The sequence below is a fragment of the Eucyclogobius newberryi genome, unplaced genomic scaffold (genome assembly GCF_026437365.1).
Source record: "Eucyclogobius newberryi isolate DKJ021-1_F unplaced genomic scaffold, fEucNew1.0.hap1 SCAF_1, whole genome shotgun sequence".
NCBI classification, from domain to species: Eukaryota; Metazoa; Chordata; class Actinopteri; order Gobiiformes; family Gobiidae; genus Eucyclogobius; species Eucyclogobius newberryi.
In genome coordinates, this window is record NW_027315723.1 from 21,808,341 (window position 1) to 21,825,963 (window position 17,623).

The window sequence follows — 17,623 nt, forward strand, 5'->3', positions numbered from 1 at the left end:
AATGATAATAATACATTAAAAAACCAGTCAAAACTGAGATTAATCAAGACTAAATTAGGCCTTAACATGGAAAAAATAAAGTAAAACCACCAAAACCAGCCAATATTGCAATATTGATACTTTTGTGATATATTGTGCAGCATTAATCAATAAATATGTATAATTGAAATATTTTTTTCTGTGTCAATAACGGATACACAATAAATTGTCCAAACGTTGTAACTGTATGTGTGAATTTGAGCTGCAACCCAGTCCAAACTTCCGATTTGTTTAAACCAAATATTTGATTTGAAAACATAAATTAAACGCACAATCTTATCGCAATCACAAATGCCTTAAAGACACTGTATTGCCCACGAGTTTCACAATGATGAAACTAAACATTTAAAGTTCTGAATGTGGGAAAAAGTCCTCAAAATGTTGCACATCAAACTAATAAAAAACTGTGTAATTTCATGATAGCAAGTGTAAAAGCATTTTTTACAAACCAGCCAAAGTATAAAAAAACAACAAAAAAGTACAAACACAACAACACCACCAATAACAACAACATTAAAATACAGCAATGTGACATTACAAATAGTCACAGTCTATAACAAGTAATGACACTTAAATCACATGTAATCAAAGGCTGAAAACAGTGGGGTCATTCGGGTCACGGTGTAATAATATCACGACCCGTCCCACTGCCCCGGGGCCCGGTCCCCTCAGAGCAAACGCCAGAAGAATCGTGTGTTTCTAAAAGTAGCTGAGCTGGGTGAATGCGCTCAGTGTCAGTGGCTTTGTTGTGGCTTTGGCTCTGCACAAAATGCGCCGGGCGATAATGGCCCGACGGCATTGAGAAGGTGAAGGACAAAAGGGGCCGCTCACGGGACAGGCACGGACAACACGGGACAGGCATGGACAACACGGGACAGGCACGGACAACACGGGACAGGGCACGGACAACACGGGACAGGGCACGGACAACACGGGACAGGGCACGGACAACACGGGACAGGCACGGACAACACGAGACAGGGCACGGACAACACGAGACAGGGCACGGACAACACGGGACAGGGCATGGACAACACGAGACAGGCACGGACAACACGGGACAGGGCACGGACAACACGGGACAGGGCACGGACAACACGGGACAGGGCACGGACAACACGGGACAGGCACGGACAACACGAGACAGGGCACGGACAACACGAGACAGGGCACGGACAACACGGGACAGGGCACGGACAACACGAGACAGGGCACGGACAACACGAGACAGGGCACGGACAACACGGGACAGGCACGGACAACACGGGACAGGGCACGGACAACACGGGACAGGGCACGGACAACACGGGACAGGGCACGGACAACACGAGACAGGGCACGGACAACACGAGACAGGGCACGGACAACACGGGACAGGCACGGACAACACGGGACAGGGCACGGACAACACGGGACAGGGCACGGACAACACGGGACAGGGCACGGACAACACGAGACAGGGCACGGACAACACGGGACAGGCACGGACAACACGGGACAGGGCACGGACAACACGGGACAGGGCACGGACAACACGGGACAGGGCACGGACAACACGGGACAGGCACGGACAACACGGGACAGGGCACGGACAACACGGGACAGGGCACGGACAACACGAGACAGGGCACGGACAACACGGGACAGGGCACGGACAACACGGGACAGGGCACGGACAACACGGGACAGGGCACGGACAACACGAGACAGGGCACGGACAACACGGGACAGGCACGGACAACACGGGACAGGGCACGGACAACACGGGACAGGGCACGGACAACACGGGACAGGGCACGGACAACACGGCAGTTGTATCACGCTGAAGTTATCTTGAAAATGTTGATATGGAAGCACGTCAGTCCAGCTTTAAATGGGAATAAACCAAGTTCTAAACCAGGACTAAACCAGGACTAAACCTAAATCACTAGGATTGGGTGACAAAAATCTAAATGTGCTCTCATTCCTGTGATTACACGCTATTTTTATTCCCTAAATTACTAAAATACTAAAAGAAATATTAGCAAAAACATTCCAATTCTGATTTTGATTCTATGGAAAATACTTAATTAATAATAATTAAAAAATGCTTTTTGGGAGAGTGAGTTTTTTAGACAATAAACTGACAGTTTAACACACAATAATAGTACTTTCTTTGTTAAACTCTGCTCGTGTGGTTCTGGTAGAGCTCAAGATCATTTGAGGACGTTTTTTAGGACATAAAACATCAAAAACAAACATAAAACAACTAAAAACTGGACCGGAGAGAGCTCAGGCAAAGTAAAGAAAAACGTTTGAAAATAAGTGGCATTCAAAGAAAAGAAGTGTTAAAGCACATTCACTCCAAAATAAAAGTCCCATTTTGTCCATTAATTATTAAATAATTATTGCATTTGTCAATTTTTTTTCATAATCGCATCAGTATCTAGTTTCGATACTAGTTTAAGCACCAGTTAGTGTCAAGAAAGGCTCTGCTAAATAAACCCGGAATACTCAGTGTCTAAAACGGTCACTAAACAAGAGTTTCACTGAAATGTGTTTGTTGTCTTTTCTTTTTTTTCACAAAATGTTGTTTCCATGGAGAAGTGGTTGCTAGGCCTGAAGTGCAGGAATGTATGGGATTAAATTATTCAGTTGCAGGTGTTTTTGTGACACACGCCTTTACACAGATTTGTAGTTTCTGTATTTTAGTCAGATAATACAACTGAACCTTTTTCTACAATGGCAGAGGATTACACTGACATATCTGTATTTTAACTCCCCATTTACGTTTATCTTTAATCCTCACATTATTTTGAAACTTAAGCGGAGAAAACTGGACTAATAAATGGCAACGCTTACATGAACATACGTGGAGGGCGTATAGGGCGTATTGTCGTAACCGCTACTGTTCATAAATTACGATAGAAAGGTGTCAAACGTGATGAAAATACACTAAAATCTCAACCTGAATCGACCCTGATTACTAAAACTAGAAAGAAGTTTGATTATCCTGCATTATTTATCCATTCCCGCCACCAAAAGCTGCAGATTTGTTTTGCCCGCAGCTCGTTTAAATTAATAAGGGAACGATGGATGTTTAGAACTGTTTTAAATTGTCTTTGTGGCGTAAGTTAAAGGTGCACTACGAGACGTTGTTTTCTTTAGTATTAAACTATAACATACGAGATATTGCATTTGTTCATTGTAAATTGCAAAATTGATCCAAAACGGCTTAGTAACGAAACAGTTTAGTTGACTTCCTGTTCAAAACTGAGAAACTGCTAAGCCCCGCCTCTTCACAGTGACATTTTAAAGTAGCAAGCAGTGGATCGTCATTTAAATGTTTTTACTGAAGAAAAAATAGCTACACGACATTTTGTAACCTGACATTTATGACTCAGAATTTGAATATTATGAATAATTGCAAGTTAGTACAGAGAAGTGGGCGGGGATAAGGGGTAGGTGGAAACAGAGCTTATCAATACACTATAAGATGACAAACAAACATGCTCGAATCAAAATACAACTTTGAGAAAACTTGAAAGGATGAATTTAAACTTAAATAAAAGCTCATAAAGTAAATGTTATACATATGGTGTCCCATTAAACACATCTATCGCCATAGAGACAAGCAGGTGACACAATCAGGCCAGGTTACAGGTCAGCTGAAGAAAGAAGGAAATACATGTTTTTCAAGGCATTTTTTAAGAACACTTAAAAAATGCTAGAAAAAAAAAAGACTGAATAAAGGCAAGATACATGTAAGTGATAGTTCCAGTGTTATCTCTTTATAATTATGATTTAGAGTACATTTTATTTACATTTTGCTCTTCCTTGGCTAATTTATTTTAGTTAGAATGACGTGACAAATGGTGTATTACTATTTAAGATCTGGTTTGGCCCTAATTTAACCCTGGAAGAGTCCTGTTATAGCCCCAACACAGCTCTGGTCATATCTTCATGGTATGTGGAACCACTGCTCCTGGCAAAGCAAAAACATCTCCATGGAGACCAGCAGGCCCCCCACATCTAGAAAAGTCCCATAGTGCACCTTCAAAACAATCTGAATACTGCAAACGCGCGACCGTTCACTGTCAAAAAACTGTTCCAGAAATGTATAATTGTTTCTTTTTTGCTCCATTCTGCATTAGAAACTGATCTGGGATAAAGGATGTTCTGGTGCGTCTCACTGGTTCAGTATCAATGTCACAACAGTCCTTCAAAAAAACAGAGCCTGCAACTCTATAGCCATGTGATTGAGTTACATGGACCGGCTTTGGCCCTGCTGCAACTCAACTCAGAACATCTCCAACATCTAAACTTTGCTCTTACCTTGACGAAAAGTTCAATTTCAGGTTCTTGACCGTTGCTTGACATGATGGTGCTTGCTTCCGGTGACCGCCCACTACGAGGTTATCTTTCTACATCTTCCTCAAAATGCGGCGTGAAGGAGCTGTCGGTGCTGTTCAGCCTGTCTCTGCTGGGCCCCGTCGAGGCTGGTGGAGGTCCCGGGGTGTTCAGCGGGTCTGCTCTGATTTAGCTGTGGCACAGATGGTGAGCAGCGCTGGAGCTCTCAGTGACACACAGGACAGGAGAACAGGTGTCAGTCTGTGCTGGGGGGGAGGAGCCAGAGCCCTCTCTCACCAACAGCCCACAACAAGAGCCCACAACAGCCCACAACAAGAGCCCACAACAGCCCACAACAGCCCACAACAAGAGCCCACAACAGCCCACAACAGCCCACAACAAGAGCCCACAAGAGCCCACAACAGCCCACAACAAGAGCCCAAAACAGCCCACAACAAGAGCCCACAAGAGCCCACAACAGCCCACAAGAGCCCAAAACAGCCCACAACAAGAGCCCACAACAGCCCACAACAAGAGCCCACAACAGCCCACAACAGCCCACAACAAGAGCCCACAACAGCCCACAACAGCCCACAACAAGAGCCCACAAGAGCCCACAACAGCCCACAACAAGAGCCCAAAACAGCCCACAACAAGAGCCCACAAGAGCCCACAACAGCCCACAACAAGAGCCCAAAACAGCCCACAACAAGAGCCCACAACAGCCCACAACAAGAGCCCACAACAGCCCACAACAGCCCACAACAAGAGCCCAAAACAGCCCACAACAAGAGCCCACAACAGCCCACAACAAGAGCCCACAACAGCCCACAACAAGAGCCCACAACAGCCCATAACAAGAGCCCACAACAGCCCACAACAAGAGCCCACAACAGCCCACAACAAGAGCCCACAACAGCCCACAACAAGAGCCCACAACAGCCCACAACAAGAGCCCACAACAGCCCACAACAAGAGCCCACAACAGCCCACAACAAGAGCCCACAAGAGCCCACAACAAGAGCCCACAAGAGCCCACAACAGCCCACAACAAGAGCCCACAACAGCCCACAACAAGAGCCCACAAGAGCCCACAACAGCCCACAACAAGAGCCCAAAACAGCCCACAACAAGAGCCCACAACAGCCCACAACAAGAGCCCACAACTGCCCACAACAAGAGCCCACAACAGCCCACAACAAGAGCCCACAACAGCCCACAACAAGAGCCCACAACAGCCCACAACAAGAGCCCACAACAGCCCACAACAAGAGCCCACAACAGCCCACAACAAGAGCCCACAACAGCCCACAACAAGAGCCCACAACAGCCCACAACAGCCCACAAGAGCCCACAACAGCCCACAACAGCAGACAACAACAGCAGACAACAACAGCCAACTTCTTCTTCTTCTTCTTCTTTGGTTGTTGTTGTTGTTGTTGTTGTTGTTTTATGGCGGTTGGCATCCGAGTGTTGCATTACCGCCAGACTTTATTCCTCAGACGTTTCGTAGTCCTCAGACTCTGTCGTAGTCCGTAAAAGTACTCCTCCCATTGCTTTGGCGTTACAAAGCCCATGAGGTCATGTTGTTGTTGTTGTTGTTGTTGTTTTATGGCGGTTGGCATCCGAGTGTTGCATTACCGCCAGACTTTATTCCTCAGACGTTTCGTAGTCCTCAGACTCTGTCGTAGTCCGTAAAAGTACTCCTCCCATTGCTTTGGCGTTACAAAGCCCATGAGGTCATGATGTGTTTTTGTGACTAGAATAGTTGTGTCAGAGACCAACCGGCTTTATCCCAGGGAGACTCTTCTTCACCTTCCTCGCCCTCTTTGACGTTCGGTGCTTTGGAAGTACAAAGCCCATGAGATCATGGGACATCTTTGTTGTTTTTGGTGTTTTATGGCGACTGGTATCCCAAGTGTTACATTACCGCCTTTATTCTTCAGACTTTATTCTTTAGACTTTATTCTTTAGACTTTATTACATCATAGCTCCTTCAAGTTTTATCACCCTGTGCGGATGCAGTCAAGAAAGTGTCAAGTAACGAGGTTAAAGTAAATACAGAGAGAGGAGCCAGCACTGCTCACAGCCAGAGCGAAGTGAGGGAAGCCAGCGTGGCTCCCAAGAAGTGTGGAGGTTCCAGGTGTGGAGGTTCCAAGTGTGGAGGTTCCAAGTGTGGAGGTTCCAAGTGTGGAGGTTCCAAGTGTGGAGGTTCCAAGTGTGGAGGTTCCAGAATTAATGAGAATACCCTGGTTGTGGATAGAGAGGATGTTGTACTCTTTATGGTGGATGTTGTAAACTGTGCTGCTCAGACTCAAAGCAGAACTGAAAGGATCAGGATCATTGCTAAAACTGCAGGAAGATTCCTTGGAACAAAGGAGCTTGATTGGGCAGAAATAGAAAACAGGCTAAAGGCGCTAAACTGGAGTCGGAGTGACGGAGGTCTACTTTTGGGGAGTCAGAGTGATCAGAGTGAAGATCTGGAGGTGGGGTCTGGTCTCCTGTCCTCGCCCAGTCTAGTAGATGCACGGCTACCAAGCAGCGACATCAGTGGAAATATCAAAGCCTAAAGAATGAAGCCTAAAGAATGAAGCCTAAAGAATGAAGCTGTACGGCAGAAGCACCGAACATCAAAGAAGGATGATATGTGGGCTTTGTAACACCAAAGCAATGGAAGGAGTACTTTTACAGACTACGACAGAGTCTGAGGACTACGACAAAGTTTCAAGAGTGGAGGTCCCAAGTATGCAGGTTCCAGAATTAATGAGAATACCCTGGTTGTGGATAGAGAGGATTTTGTACTCTTTATGGTGGATGTTATAAACTGTGCTGCTCAGACTCAAAGCAGAACTGAAAGGATCAGGATCATTGCTAAAGCTGCAGGGAGATTCCTTGGAACAAAGGAGCTTGATTGGGCAGATATAGAAAACAGGCTAAAGGCGCTAAACTGGAGTCGGAGTGATGGGGGTCTGCTTGTGGGGAGTCAGAGTGATCAGAGTGACGAGATGGGGGTGGTCTCCTGTCCTCGCCCAGTCTCGTAGACGCACGGCTACCAAGCAGCGACATCAGTGGAAATATTAAAGCCTATAGAATGAAGCCTAAAGAATAAAGCTGTACGATGGAAGCACCGAACGTCAAAGAAGGAGAGGAAGATGAAGAAGAGTCTCCCTGGCATAAAGCCGGTCGGTCTCTGAAACAACAACAACTATTCTAGTCACAAAGACATATGACCTCATGGGCTTTGTAACACCAAAGCAATGGAAGGAAGAAGAGCTAGTCTCCGGTCTGGAGAGACGGGAGATGGCGGAGGAGAGTGGATCGGTGGTCGAAGACGTTCTGGACGGCGTGGAGGAGCAGCCTTTTCTGGCTGCACGTGCCCGGAAACGTAAAAAGTCCCTTAGCTCGTCCGAGGGTTCTGGGAATGAGCAGCAGGATGAGGCTGAAGCAATTGATATCCGGAGTGAGAGCAGAGACTGTAAGGTGATCATAAAGCTTGCACAGGATAGTGCATCCTTTAAGGAGTGGAATTCAGTGGCATTGTCAAAGAGCCTAACTGTAGCTGTGGGAGTGATCAAGAGTGCGAGTGTCCTTAGAGATGGCTCGCTGCTGGTCGTGTGCAAGGACGCGGCTCAGCAACGGAAGGCGATTGGAACTAAACGGCTGGGTGGAAAGGACATTCTTGTGTCTGATGCTGAAAGAAACACGGTCAGAGGAGTTATCGTAGGTGTCCCTACGGCGACGTCTGTGGATGAAGTTAAGGAGAATTTGACTGGAGCTACGGTGGTGGACGCTAGGCGGTTGAAGGTGACCCGGTCTGGGGTAAGATGTGACAGCTTGTCGGTAATGGTAACACTTGAAGGGAGGTGCCTGCCTAGTAAGGTGTTCATTGTGTTCATGTGCCATGACGTTAGGCCATATGTTCCACCGCCCCTGCGTTGCTTTAAGTGCCAGTGCTTTGGGCATATAGCAGCGGTCTGTAGAGGGAGGCAAAGATGTGGTAAATGTGCAGGAGATCACGAGTATGGGAAGTGTGACGTGGGAGCAAAACTGAAGTGCTGTAACTGTGGGGAAGAACATAGCTCTGCCTATGGGGGATGCAGGTTTAGCAAAAGAGCTGCTGAGGTGCAGAAAATAAAGGTCTCTCAAGGTATATCCTATGCAGATGCAGTCAAGAAAGTTTCAAGTAACGAGTTTAGAGTAAATACAGAGAGAGGAGCCAGCGCTGCTCCCAGCCAGGGCGAAATGAGAAAGGTCAGCGTGGCTCCCAAGAAGTGTGAAGGTTTCAAGAGTGGAGGTCCCAAGTGTGCAGGTTCCAGAATTAATGAGAATACCCTGGTTGTGGATAGAGAGGATTTTGTACTCTTTATGGTGGATGTTGTAAACTGTGCTGCTCAGACTCAAAGCAGAACTGAAAGGATCAGGATCATTGCTAAAGCTGCAGGGAGATTCCTTGGAACAAAGGAGCTTGATTGGGCAGATATAGAAAACAGGCTAAAGGCGCTAAATGGGAGTCGGAGTGATGGGGGTCTGCTTTTGGGGAGTCAGAGTGATCAGAGTGACGAGATGGGGGTGGGGGTGGTCTCCTGTCCTCGTCCAGTCTCGTAGACGCACGGCTACCAAGCAGCGACATCAGTGGAAATATTAAAGCCTATAGAATGAAGCCTAAAGAATAAAGCTGTACGGTGGATGCACCGAACGTCAAAGAAGGAGAGGAAGATGAAGAAGAGTCTCCCTGGAATAAAGCCGGTGGATATTACGGCAACGTAGAGGAACGCCTCGGTCCGTATGACGGGGAAGAAGAAGAGGAAGCGTGACCTGGTCGGTGACGATATGAACAGCGGGGAGGACTCCCCTGGAGCCACTGATCCTGTGCAGCGTAGGGCGTCTTCTTGCTCGTCTATGGAGGGCTCTCTCAGTGAGGAGCAGGGCGGGGGGGTTGCAGATGTCGGGGATGTGAGTGTAAGGTGTTCATAAAGCTCGCGCAGGATAATGCGTCCTTTAAGGGGTGGGATCCGATGGCGTTGACAAGGAGCCTGACTGTAGCTGTGGGAGTGGTCAAGCATGCGAGTGTCCTTAGGGATGGCTCGCTGCTGGTCGTGTGCAAGGACGTGGCTCAGCAAAGGAAGGCGATTGAAGCTAAGTGTCTGGGGGGGAAGGACATTCTTGTGTCTGATGCTGTAAGAGGCACGGTCAGGGGAGTTATAGTAGGCGTCCCTATGACGACATCTGTGGATGACATAAAGGAGAATTTGACTGGAGCTAAGGTGGTGGATGCTAGGCGGTTGAAGATGACCCGGGATGGGGTAAGGTGTGACAGCCTGTTGATAATGATTAGATTTGAAGGTGGGATCCTGCCTTGTGTGGTGTGCGTTGGGTACATGCGCTATGGCGTACGCCCATGTGTTCTGCCGCCCCTGCGTTGCTTCAAGTGCCAGCGCTTTGGGCATATTGCGGCGGTCTGTAGAGGGAGGCGGAAGTGTGGTGGATGTGCAGGAGACCACGAGTGTGGGAGGTGTGACGACGGAGCGAGGCTCAGGTGCTGTAGCTGTGGGGGAGAGCATGGCTCTGCCTACGGGGGATGCGTGTTCGGCGGGAGGGCTGCTGAGGTGCAGAAAGTTGGAGCCTCTCAAGGCGTATCCTGCGCGGATGCGGTCAAGAAGGTGTCTGGTAGTCAGGTGACGGTGGATGCAGTGGGGGCTGCCAGTGCTGCTGGTGTCCTAGGCGACAGGGGAGGGGGCAGCGTTGCCCGCGGCCAGGGGGAGGTCCCCACTGGGATGCCTGTGAGTGTGGCTTCCACGGGCAGAGGCCCTGTGGGTGCGGAGGATGTACTGGTTGTGAAGAGGAAAGATTTCTTCCTCTTTATAGTGGAAGTGATTAACTGTACTGGGCAAACCAAGAAGAGATCCGAAAAGACTAAGATCATCGCTAAGGCTGCAGGGAAGTACTTTGGAGCTGGGGGCCCCGAGTGGACGGAGATAGAGGATGCGCTGCGGGAGGGCGCCCTGCCCCATTCTGGCAGTGGGAGTGGGGGGGCTCCCGATGCGCCGTCAGGTTCCGGGGGCTCATAATGGCGGTGGTTGTCTTGCAATGGAATGCGCGTAGTCTTCGTGCTAATGGCCAGGAATTTAAGCATTTTGTCTCTACCTTGTTGAACAAGCCTCACGTTATGTGCGTGCAGGAGACTTGGTTACGACCTAGGTGGGGTTTTGGGATACAAGGGTATGTGTGTGTTAGGAATGATAGGGAGCAGGGTAGAGGCGGAGGTGTGGCTGTGTTTGTCCGAGATGACCTAAATTACGTTGTTGTCAGTGTGAGTAAAGCGCCGGAGGCCCTGGCGGTGAGGGTCTGGCTGGGTGGTGAAGCTGTTACTGTGGTTAACCTTTATAATCCGTGTGGTGAGTTAACGTTAGAGTCCTTACATAGTATCGGTAAGGATGTTCGGGGAAAGGCCGTGTGGTGTGGGGATTTTAATGCGCATAGCGCTTTGTGGGGCGGTAGTGGTACCGATAGGTATGGGCAGGTGGTAGAGGGTTTTATCAATCAAAGGGAGTTGGTTTGTCTGAATGATGGGGGTGGGACCCGCTATGATATGGGGACCGGTGCGGAAAGTGCAATAGATCTTACACTTGTGTCCAAGGAGTTAGCTGGTGTTTGTAGTTGGGAGGTTCTTGGTAATCTTTCTTTTGGTAGCAATCACTATCTAGTCCGCACCGTGATTGGCTTTGGGAGCTGTGTGGTCAGGGGGACGAGGATCCAGAGGTGGCAGTTGGCAAGGGCGAACTGGGGGGCTTTCCTGAGGAAAGCTGATGATGGTTCTAGGGTTCTGCAGGAAGGAGGATTGACTCAGGTGGATGATCTCAATAGTGCAATTGTCTCGCTCATCACGCAGTCAGCGGTAGGCACGATTCCTAAGAGTGGTGGTAGTGGACATAGGAAGCGGGTGCCGTGGTGGACTGAAGCATGTGGTCATGCTGTTAGGGCGAGAAATGCGGCGTTTCGCCGGCTAAGGGTTGCCCACACTGAGGGTGCCCTCATTGACTACAAGAGGGCCCGCGCTGTTGTGCGGAAAACTGTGAGAACGGCCAAGAGTGCCTATTGGAGGCGGTATTGTTCCAAAATTGGGAGAGAAACGCGTCTCGGGGATGTTTGGGGGATGATTAAGCGGATGCATGGGGTTGAGCGCCGTCATGGGACCCCGGTCCTAATACTGAATGGTGTTGAAGCAGTCAGCGACGTTGACAAAGCTGAACTGTTGGCCAGCACCTTTGTGTCGGTGCACAGCTCTGACAATCTCTCACCTGCGGAAAGGCACTACAGGGAGAGTACTTTGGCCCAGAATTCTGAGCTGATTGGGCACCAGCCTTCGACTCAAGATGACCTTGACCTTCCGTTTAGTTTGTTTGAGCTAAGGAGAGCACTTTCTAAGGCGAAACAGACAGCCCCGGGTAAAGATGAGGTGTGCTATGACATGCTCTCTCATTTGACTGATGACACGCTTGGGCTAGTCCTGGGTCTTTTCAGCCGTGTTTGGGATTCAGGTTGTGTTCCATCTGCGTGGAAACAGTCTACGGTGGTGCCGGTTCTGAAGCCGGGTAGGCCAGCGTCTGACCCTTCAAGTTATAGGCCGATTGCCTTGACGTCGCAGCTCGGGAAAACGATGGAGCGCATGGTTACCGAGCGGTTGGATTACTTCTTGGAGAGTCAGGGTTTGCTTCCCGCGCACCAGAGTGGTTTCCGTAGGGGCAGGAACACCATGGATTCCGTGTTGTGTTTGGAATCTGATATCCAGCTGGCCAGGGCTCAGAAAGAAAAGGTTATTGCGGTGCTCTTTGATGTGGAGAAGGCGTACGATATGGTTTGGAAGGATGAGCTCCTCATTAAGCTGCGGAAGTGTGAAGGGTAAACTGTTTAACTGGGTCCGGAGCTTTCTGTCTGGCCGGCGTATCCAAACCAGAGTGGGCGCTGCTTTCTCTGGGGTCTATGGGGTGGAGAATGGGATCCCGCAGGGGAGTGTGTGTAGCCCTATCTTGTTCAATGTTATGATTAAGGACATCTTTGACGACGTGGATGGGTCTGTTGGGAGGAGCCTTTATGCTGACGATGGCGCTCTATGGGTGAGAGGGAGGAATCTCCGGTTTTACGAGGCGAAACTGCAAAGGGCAATACAGCAGGTGGAGCAGTGGACCCTGAAGTGGGGGTTTAAACTGTCCGTACGGAAGTCTCAAGTGATCTGTTTCTTCAATGGGCATAGGGACGTCTCCCTTCGACTGCATGGGCAGGTGCTCGAACAGGTCAGGGAGGTGAGGTTCTTGGGGGTCACCTTTGACGAGAGGCTTAGTTGGCGTCGGCACATTGATGAGGTCAGTGGTAAATGCAAAAGGGTGAATAACTTGCTTCGTTGTCTATCCGGCCAGGACTGGGGGGCCAGCAGAAGGTCGCTCCTGGGTATCTATCGGGCCGTCATGAGGGCGGCTATTGATTATGGCTGTATAGCCTACATGTCTGCGGCTGAGACTAACTTAAAGAAGCTTGATGTGGAGCAAGCCCAGGCCTTGCGCATCTGCTGTAGGGCTTTTAGGACCTCCCCTGTCTCGGCGCTGCAGGTTGAGTTGGGGGATTTGCCGTTACGGCTCCGGAGGCTAGAACTTCTGTTGGCTTACTGGGTGAATGTGCAAGGTCATACGAGCTCTCACCCGGTGAGGGACTTTCTCAGGGTTGATGGGGGGCAGAGTGAGGCTGGCGGTATGGTTTTCAGCCAGGTAGGAAATGCGAAGGCGCGGCTTGCGGGGGTTGGTGATCTGCGTGTGAGCCCGTCGGTGGCTTTGTCTGCTATAGCTCCGTGGAAGTTTGTCCCGGCTCCTGTTGATGTTAGCTTGCATGGCAAGCTTAGAGGAGTCGCTGGGAGGGCACCGCAGTTTGCCGTTCAAGCGCTCATCGATAAGCACTCAGGTGATGTGTTTATTTATACCGACGGGTCTAGGGATCCTGAGAGTGGGCGTACTGGCGCCGCTTATTTTGTGCCTGACCTGGGGCTAGCGGTCAAGAAGAGGTTGACAGATCGCCTTTCTGTTTTCACGTCGGAACTTATAGCGATACGGTTGGCGTTGGAATGGGCGGAATCTGCTTTGCAGTGTTGCGGCATTGTGGTGGCCTCTGACAGCCTTTCTGCATTGCAAAGCATTAAATCTGGGAAATCGGATTGCAGACAGGATGTGTTGAATGGCATCTTCTGTCTGATGCTCTCCCTGTCCAGGAAGGATGTGAGGGTTTCCTTCATTTGGGTCCCTGCGCATGTGGGGGTGGATGGTAACGAAATGGCTGATGCACTGGCTAAACGTTCCCTTCGGCGGCCATCAATTGATGTGGCGGTTGAGTTGGGCAAGTCTGAAATCAAGCCCGTTATCAAGAGTCATGTGGTCGGCCTTTGGCAGGAATTTTGGAGCCACTGTGTTACTGGACGGCATCTCTATCACATACAGGGTAGTGTGGGTCCTTGCGGGTCTATGGGCAGGAACGCGTGGGAGGAAAGGGCCTTCGCCCGCATGAGGATTGGCCATACTGGACTCAATTGGTCACTGAGTAGGATAGGCAAACATCCGACCGGTCTGTGTGGTCACTGTCGGGTGCCAGAGACTGTCGAGCATGTGCTGATTTGCTGTGAGGCTTATGATAGGGAAAGGGCCGGGTTGGCCTTGTGGTTTCGGAATAATGGGCGGGAGTTCAATCTGCGGAACGTTCTGGCGATCCAGTCACAGGGTTTGTGTCAGGCTGTGGTTGCTTACTTATGTAGCACAGGGCTGGGTAAACGTTTATAGAGGTGGGGGGTGTTGGAGACTGAGCCGAGGATGAGGAGCAAGAGGATGTTCTAACGCGCTTGGACTTCATGGGCCTAGAAACGCCAAAGTGATGGAAGAAGGACTTCTAAAGGATAAAACGACAAAGACGTCCCATGACCTCATGGGCTTTGTAAAACAACAAAGACGTCCCATGATCTCATGGGCTTTGTAAAACAACAAAGACAACCCATGATCTCATGGGCTTTGTACTTCCAAAGCACCGAACGTCAAAGAGGGCGAGGAAGGTGAAGAAGAGTCTCCCTGGAATAAAGCCGGTTGGTCTCTGACACAACAACTATTCTAGTCACAAAAACACATCATGACCTCATGGGCTTTGTAACGCCAAAGCAATGGGAGGAGTACTTTTACGGACTGCGACAGAGTCTGAGGACTACGAAACGTCTGAGGAATAAAGTCTGGCGGTAATGCAACACTCGGATGCCAACCGCCATAAAACAACAACAACAACAACAACAACAACAACAACAACAACAATCAATTGATGTGGCGGTTGAGTTGGGCAAGTCTGAAATCAAGCCCGTTATCAAGAGTCATGTGGTCGGCCTTTGGCAGGAATTTTGGAGCCACTGTGTTACTGGACGGCATCTCTATCACATACAGGGTAGTGTGGGTCCTTGCGGGTCTATGGGCAGGAACGCGTGGGAGGAAAGGGCCTTCGCCCGCATGAGGATTGGCCATACTGGACTCAATTGGTCACTGAGTAGGATAGGCAAACATCCGACCGGTCTGTGTGGTCACTGTCGGGTGCCAGAGACTGTCGAGCATGTGCTGATTTGCTGTGAGGCTTATGATAGGGAAAGGGCCGGGTTGGCCTTGTGGTTTCGGAATAATGGGCGGGAGTTCAATCTGCGGAACGTTCTGGCGATCCAGTCACAGGGTTTGTGTCAGGCTGTGGTTGCTTACTTATGTAGCACAGGGCTGGGTAAACGTTTATAGAGGTGGGGGGTGTTGGAGACTGAGCCGAGGATGAGGAGCAAGAGGATGTTCTAACGCGCTTGGACTTCATGGGCCTAGAAACGCCAAAGTGATGGAAGAAGGATTTCTAAAGGATAAAACGACAAAGACGTCCCATGACCTCATGGGCTTTGTAAAACAACAAAGACGTCCCATGATCTCATGGGCTTTGTACTTCCAAAGCACCGAACGTCAAAGAGGGCGAGGAAGGTGAAGAAGAGTCTCCCTGGAATAAAGCCGGTTGGTCTCTGACACAACAACTATTCTAGTCACAAAAACACATCATGACCTCATGGGCTTTGTAACGCCAAAGCAATGGGAGGAGTACTTTTACGGACTACGACAGAGTCTGAGGACTACGAAAAGTCTGAGGAATAAAGTCTGGCGGTAATGCAACAATTGGATGCCAACCGCCATAAAACAACAACAACAACAACAACAACAACAACAACAACAACAACAACGGACTACGACAGAGTCTGAGGACTACGAAAAGTCTGAGGAATAAAGTCTGGCGGTAATGCAACACTTGGATGCCAACCGCCATAAAACAACAACAACAACAACAACATCAAAGAAGGAGAGGAAGATGAAAAAGAGTCAGCCCTGGAATTAAGCCGGTCGGACTCTGAAAAATGAAGTCCAAAGAATAAAGTCTGGCGGTAATGCAACACTTGGATGCCAACCGCCATAAAACAACAACAACAACAACAACAACAACAACTTTCATGTTCTATCATTACCGACAGGCTGTCACATCTTTCTCCAAACCGGGTCGTCTTCAGCCGCCTAGCGTCCACAACCTTAGCTCCAGTTAAATTCTTCTTTACTTCATCCACTGTCACCGCAGGGACTGTGATAACTCCTCTGACCATGTTTCTTTCAGCATTTCAACAATATTCTTTCCACCCAGACTTTTAATCTCAAGCCCCCTGGAGGCTTCACCTGGGAGGGTGATACATCAGTGTGAAGCTTAGAGGGAACATCATATGATTCTAATGCTGTTTTCTGTCAACTTATGTCAACTATGTCAAAACACTTTAGATGTTATCAAGCAGAAATATGTGTCAAAAAGTGCTAAAGCTAATGCGCGAGTTAGCTTCAGCGCTGCCTTTTGTCAGAAATGGCTGAGAATGGGCTCATTTTGGAGCAAACACTGAGATTTTTTTGCTATAAAAGGGAGTACTTGAGTAAAAATGTGTTTGTATAGAGTTGAATTCTGGATTATTTGGAGACAAAATTAAACCAACTTACCCACAATTGAACACCCAAAGTATGAATAAAGGCAAGAAAAGAATAATTGTAATGCTTTTTTGTGCTCAATTTTAAAACGTATTACCCTGTATTGCTTTTTGGTGTTGCACTGTGGCATGAAATAAATGTTATAAACGGTTTTGTGGGAGGAAAAACACTTTCCAACAATATACAGCATGTCTTTGTAGCTTAAAAATATATTTCTCTTTTGGATTTAATGGGAGCAAAACTTCAAACCTCAACAAGTCAAAACACATAAAAACACAAAAAACGCAGAGAAAGTGAACAAACAATGCCACAAACCCTCTAGAAACATCAAATTGAGCCTTTTTAAATCAAAACATCCCAAATAGGTGGCAGAGTGGACAGACACAAAAAATAAAAAAATATGCATCATAAACAGGACAGATTCCGACCAGTCCTGTGCATTCTTTATCAGAACACAATTAAGGTGGCACATGACAACGTACAGAAAGTACTATTACTTTTACACTAACAGTATTAATTCTACGCAGGAAGAACATGCAAACGTGCACCCCCGCTACACCCGGGACTCGAACCTGGGGCCTTCTCGTCACTTTCAGTATTCTCTAAACCTGCCACATCCCGCTTATGTCCGTGTTACTGTTTAAAATACCCGAGCAGATATTTATTTTGAATGCCGGTCCGTCGCATGTTTGGTTTTGACAGCATGACAGGTTATGCTTAAGCTCCGCGGAGTGTCGCTTTGTGAATTATTAACACGCTTGAATTTGGCACTGAAATCAAGCCGATGAAGGATATGCAAAATGTGCCTGTGCAAAACGCTGCAGAGGAAGCACAGGGCAAATAGTTCAAGCTGCTGCCATTTATAGAGCAGCCCCCTCTTCTGGCAGATGCGCAGACATGCAGGTCACATAAGTCATGATATAAGTAAAAATGCACTTACATGATCAGGTTCAACATTTGTGCCTAATCTGTTTGATATTTCCCATTAAATCGTTTATTCATTTCATGCGATTTGAGGCTTTGCCAAAGACGTGTGACATTGTTTGAGGCCGATTAAAAGCACTCAACTGGATTTTTACCATGTTCACAATGTTGGAAAACGTATTTCAATCTGTTTCAATCAGCGCACTTTCTGATTCTCGGGCGATTAAAAAAAAAAAACTATAATTAGATGCAGTTGGCGCACAGCAGTCTCATTCTGA

General features: G+C 48.4%; 1 protein-coding gene across 2 annotated transcripts in view; it reads right to left on the reverse strand.

Moving 5' to 3' along the window:
* The window catches only part of clic5b (chloride intracellular channel 5b), a 43,717-nt gene that overhangs the window by 21,632 nt on the left and 4,462 nt on the right, over nucleotides 1-17,623 (reverse strand). The window contains exon 1 of one of the 2 annotated variants that reach the window (XM_072440145.1): nucleotides 4,354-4,545. The exons of the other annotated variant lie outside the window; for it this stretch is intronic. Within the exon in view, the coding sequence (XP_072296246.1) occupies nucleotides 4,354-4,398 (45 nt within the window). The 5' untranslated portion in view covers nucleotides 4,399-4,545. Of the gene's footprint in view, nucleotides 1-4,353; nucleotides 4,546-17,623 lie in introns of those variants that run through there. 2 annotated transcript variants of the gene reach the window in all.